Source organism: Benincasa hispida, chromosome 4 (assembly GCF_009727055.1).
Source record: "Benincasa hispida cultivar B227 chromosome 4, ASM972705v1, whole genome shotgun sequence".
NCBI lineage: Eukaryota > Viridiplantae > Streptophyta > Magnoliopsida > Cucurbitales > Cucurbitaceae > Benincasa > Benincasa hispida.
In genome coordinates this window covers 63,627,461-63,633,460 of record NC_052352.1, presented here as the reverse complement: position 1 = coordinate 63,633,460, position 6,000 = coordinate 63,627,461, and the positions used below count along the sequence as shown (strand labels likewise).

At 42.3% G+C, this 6,000-nt stretch overlaps 1 protein-coding gene across 1 annotated transcript; it reads left to right on the top strand.

Moving 5' to 3' along the window:
- The first annotated feature begins 1,405 nt into the window (after positions 1-1,405).
- Positions 1,406-1,798, top strand: LOC120076285. Its single transcript, XM_039030052.1, has one exon. The coding sequence runs from the start codon at positions 1,406-1,408 to the stop codon at positions 1,796-1,798; it is 393 nt and encodes a 130-aa protein (XP_038885980.1).
- The last annotated feature ends 4,202 nt before the right edge of the window (positions 1,799-6,000 follow it).

Below are 6,000 nucleotides of genomic sequence, written 5' to 3'. Positions count from 1 at the left end.
AGTCAACAGTAACAACAAACTCATCCCTTCAAGGACTGTCATGGGTTGGCGCATCTGCATGGATTATAGGAAACTCAATGCGGCGACCAAGAAGGACCACTTCCCTCTCCCCTTCATTGACCAGATGCTTGACCGATTAGCTAGGAAGGAATTCTATTGTTTTCTAGATGGATACTTTGACTACAACCAAATTCTTATTGACTCGGAAGATCAAGAGAAGACGACGTTCATATGCCCATTTGGAACATTCGTGTTTAGACACATGCATTTCAAACTGTGTAATGCACCAGGAACGTTCCAAAGATGCATGATGGCAACTTTCTCCGACTTCCTTGAACAGACCATTGGAAGTTTTTATGGACTTTTCAGTTTTTGGAGACACCTTTCAATTTTGCTTAGACAACCTAGAGGTTATCCTTGCACGATGTGAGGAAATAAATCTTGTGTTAAATTGGGAAAAATGTCACTTTATGGTGACTGAAGGTATTGTTTTGGGCCACAAGGTGTCTAAAGTCGGACTGGAAGTTGATGAAGCCAAAGTTGATGTCATAGCCAAACTTCCTCCGCCATCAAATGTAAAAGCATTATGAAGTTTTCTAGGACATGCAGGCTTCTATAGAAGGTTCGTAAAAGGGTTTTCTTAGATTACGCGTCCTCTGAGCGCACTATTAGAAGCTAACCGATACTATGTATTCAATGACGACTGTTGCGACGCATTTGAAACATTGAAGTATGCGTTAACTACAACTCCGATACTAATAGAACCAGACTAGACGCAACCCTTCATTCTGATGTGTGATGCAAGCGATGTTGCAGTTGGAACCATGTTGAGGCAGAAAAAAGGGAACTTGATACACCCATCTCCTATGCGTCGAAGACTTTAAACGACTCTCAGGAGCATTACACAACTACGGAGAAGGAAATGCTGGCTGTAGTGTTTAGAATAAAAAAATTTAGATCTTATCTAATTGGTGCATCAACAATCATCTACACAGATCACTCGGCCATTAAGTTCCTGAAAAGGACGCAAAACTAAGGTTAATCAGATGGGTGCTGCTCTTGCAAGAATTCGACATTGACATCAAGGATAGAAAGGGGACTGAAAATCAGGTGGCTGGTCACCTATCGAGATTAAAGAATCAGGAGATACAAGACCAAAAAGATGAAATCAGAGATGCATTTCCTGATGAAGGCTTATTCAAAGTTGAAGATAGGGAATCGTGGTACGCAGACATTGTTAATTACTTAGCCACCAAACAATTCCCTAAGCACTTCAACTCTCAACAAAAGAAATGGCTGGTTCACGACAACAAATTCTTTTTGGGATGAACCGTTTCTTTACAAACAAAGTCCTGACTCCATCACGCATCGGTGCATTCCAGAAGAAGAGACATAACGTAGCCTTATGGAGTGTCATGATTCTCTTTACGGAGGTCATTTTGGAGGGCAAAGAATCGCTGCAAAGGTTTTCCAAAGTGGATATTTCTGGCCTATCCTCTTCAAGGACGTAAGGGAGTATGCTCTCAAGTGCGACCCTTGTCAACGCACAGGTAATATATCATCAAGGGATGCAATGCCTTTGAACATTATACTTGAAGTCGAATTATTTGATGTATGGGGCATCAATTTTATGGGACCTTTCCCTCTGTCCTGTGGTCAACAATACATCTTGTTGGCAGTAGATTATGTATCAAAATGGGTGGAAGTTGTGGCTTGTGCCAAGAATGATGCGGCGACTATTTCAAAGTTTCTCACCAAGAATATTTTCACACGCCAAGAACACCGATGGCACTGGTGAGTGACGAAAGTACGCACTTTATTAACCGCATCATTTCGAAATTACTTGCTAAATACAATATCAGGCACAAGATTGCTACCGCATATCACTCTTAAACCAACGGTCAAGTAGAAGTATCTAATCGGGAAATAAAGATGATATTGGAAAAGGTAGTCAACGCATCAAGGAAATATTGGGCATAAAGGTTAGATGAAGCACTTTGCGCCTACAGAACTACCTATAAAACTCCAATAGGTATATCTCCATACTTTTTGGTATTCGAAAAAGCCTGTCACTTACCCTTGGAGTTAGAGTACAAAGCTTTTTGGGTAGTGAAGAAGCTGAACTTAAACTTGGAAGCCGCGAGTGGACAACGCAAGCTTCAGCTCAATGAGCTTGAAGAATGGTGGCTAAATGCATACAAAAACAACAAACTCTACAATGAAAAGACTAAACGTTTGCATGACCAACGCATCAGTAAGAAAGAATTTTTTGTTGGGCAAAAAGTCTTATTATTCAACTCACGGTTGCATTTATTTCCAAGAAAATTAAAATCTAGATGGTCAGAACCGTTTATCATCAAAACAATCTTTCCACATGGAGCCGTGGAGTTGACACGAGAAGATGGCACAAATGCATTCAAAGTAAATGAGTAAAGGGTGAAGCCCTACTTTGAATAAAGTTTAAAATGACGAAAGTCATCCCTCGCGTTAGCCAACTGAGGCTCGCGTCGAAGCTTCCATGCGTTCAAATAGACACATATTTTAGGGACACTTCTTCTACACCAACTCTTTTTTGCATTCTATATTTTATGTCTGCGTTTGTTTGCAGCTTACTTTGTGTTATTTCTTAGCCTTTGCTTTGAGTTATGGTTATTTGCTGATTTTTATTGCTTTTCTAAAAAAAAAAAATTAAATCAACTTGAAGAAGTTTAGGAAGGGGTTAGAATTCTAATGCGTTGGACTTAAGCCAATGCATAGTCCGAACAGAAAGGACGTTCCTCGAAGACACAAAGCACTCAATTGCTTAGAAACCCTAGGCACATCCTTTCGTCTGCGAAAATTAATGATGATGTCAGACACCGCCTGACATCGCTTCATGTTCCCCTAACAGTCTATAAAAGGCACCCTTCCTCGACCTTCCCTCTTCTTTCATTACTTTTAGTCCTTCCTCTCGAAGTCCTTTGCTCCCGAACCCTCGCCGTCTGTTTGAACCAAGCATTATAGTCGACATTCTGATTATCTCCTTCAGCAACAATGTCATTCGCTTCCCATAGCCAGAACCAATCGCTAAGCTACGGAGGAGATTCACCGGTAAGCTCCTTCTCATTTTCTTTCATTTCAATGTCGCCTCCCTCATCCCCTTGCCAAGCCTCGAAAAGACCTTTCCCGGTGAAACCTTCGCACGGTGGGTCTTCTTCCATCTCTCAGAGACCATCTCGGTCGAAACCATCTAAAACCATCATAAAACCTCAACCTTCTAAAACCCCTAAACACCCAAAACCTCCACCAAGCCTAAGCCCAAAACCCCCACCAAGCTGAAGCATTAGGCTGCAGCGAGCCGCCCTTCAACCTTTGCATCTGCTGCAAAACCCTACAAATAGTCCGCTCCACCACCATTTATTTCAAACATCAATTCGGTGGGTGCGACGCATAACCCTATTCCAGACCACCTTCACACTGCGCCATCGCTTGTCGTGCATCCCCTTGCCCCTCTATCCATCCAACCCTTGGCCACAATCTTCCCCATTGAAGTGGAAGCAACCGACCAATTCATTCAACCACTCTCACCCATCATTATATCATCCCCTGGGTCGTCGCATACCCTATCTGGAACCCTACCAACCACCCCTCCCAAACCAAGCTCTGACAGTCCTGCGTTAGAGCGAGATAGTGCTGAGCTTGCAGAGTTGGCTCGAAGGGACGAGCAAGAAGTCTTTAGAGAGATTTTAGCAAGCTTAAACCAAGGACAACTCGATGTGGATCAAGTGACGTGTCCTGACTCAACCGACGCATCACTTTAAGTTGATAAGGCAGAGCGATATGCAATGATGCTTGAAGCTAAAATAGAAGAAGAGAATGAAGAAAGAGAAAGGGAGGTTGGCCCGGACGCATCACAGCCTCGACAAACTGATGTGGATGAAGGGTCATAAAAAAGAAAGAGAGTGTTAAGAAAACGAAAATTAATTTTGGAGGATGAAGAAGAAGAACAGCCTGCACCTGGACCTGAAGGTGCGATGCATGAGAGTAGCTCTGATTCAAGAGCTTTGGAAAGGGAATTGGAGATGTATAAGCCTAAATGTCAGGGGCGAAGGAAGTCTGCACTTAAAAAAGAATTAGAAAATGAACTAAGGGAACTTGCACGAGAAGCCAAAACATATGAGGCGGGGAAACGCAAGGTGACAGCCGCGTTACCTAAGAAGACCAAGAGAAGGAAGCACCAATTCAATGACATCCTTACTGAGAAAGGCTTTTTCCCCGAATGCAACCTATTGCCTCTGTATATAACCGACAGTGTGGATGCAATGGGCTGGAGTCAATTATGCATTGGGCCCACGAAGATTTGGCCCAATCTTGTCCGCTCTTTCTATAGTAGTGATTTTGATGGGGAAAGAAATACAACACTTGTTGATAACATCTTGGTGCGCTTCTCTACTAACAAAATCAACGAGGTGTTCAATATTGAGAGCAATCCGGACGCAGAAGGAAATCACATCTTGGAGCATCCAACTCACAGCCATTTAGAAGATGCGTTACGAGTGGTGGCCAAACCTGGAAGTAGTTGGCAAATATCAAGAAGTGGAGTAATGATTTTAGCTTCCAGAAACCTCACACCGGACGCAAACCTGTGGTTATATTTGATTAAAAACCGTATCATGCCAATAACACATGATGAAACGGTTTCAAGAGAGCACGTCCTGAACACCTATTGCATCATGCAGCGCATCCCCCTGGACATAGGGAGGATAATCATGGATTGGATCAAGGCCATCAAAGCAAAACCATGAGGCCAACTTTACTTTCCTTAGCTAATCTACACGTCGTGTGAACACGGGGGCATCCCTCTGAGGGATGAGTATGAGGAGATCGATGGTCTGATGAGCATTAAATTAATCAGGTGTCTACTTCATGGTTCGCCAAATCAACCTGCCCTACCTCCCAAGACTACGGCAGCAAGATCTTGATCTTCTCAACACACCCCCAAAAGAAGACGCATCCGGATTATTGAACACAACGATGATGCTTCGGAAAATGAACAAGAATATGAAGTGGAGCATGCATTGACCGAAGAAGAAGCGCGGCCAGACTTGAACCTACCTCTCCCAAACTCACCCTTGGCCTCGCAAGAAGAGATTCTTGATCTAACGCATCACGATAATACCAACCTAGATCAAGAAACCCTTAGTCCTCTTCCTTCCCCCTTACCATCTCCAATTCCAACCTTTATCCCTCCTCCAACTATTTTTGAACCAACTAGGTTAGGGACAAGCAACGCAAGAAATTCAGAAGACCCAGTTGGAAGAGCTGAGGAACCAGCACCGTCACAACCAAGCACTAATCTTGATGAGTTGAAAGCATTCATTAGTGATCAACTCAGACCACTGGTTGCGTCCATGAAAAAACTTCAGCAACATAATAGGGTTCTAAAGGACTATATGTGGCAATAAACAAGAAGAATGCAGGACCAGTTTTTCTTTACAACACAATATATCAACCAGGTCCTGATAGGGATGTTTGCCCTGCCACCTCTACCTGCCACCTAATGAACCCTTTGCGCTTCATGGATGAAGACCCTGCGGATGAACACAGGGATGACGCGTCAACACAATAAATTTTGGGGTGTTGGTTATTTCGTTTTTCTTATTGACCTTTTGTATTAGTTTGTTGTGTTTGTGTTATTCCATTATTGGTTTATCAATGAAATGAATGAAATTGCTATCATTTTTATCCTTGTGTTTGTCTTTAGCATACTTTTTTTGTTCTTTGGCTATTTTTCTTGTCTTATGCTTTGTTTTACCTCAATGATATTACTAATATACGAAATTTATAAGTATAAAGTAGGCGTTAAGAAAATCAACAAAGTCAGAACTTTTCTAAAAAGTCAAGTACATGCTTTCTTTCTGATGCATGCAAACCCTAAATCAAAACTTCTTTCGAAATTCTCAAAGCCTTTTCAAAGTTTTGTTTCTCTTTTAGCAATGAGGATTTAGCTAATCCCCAAAA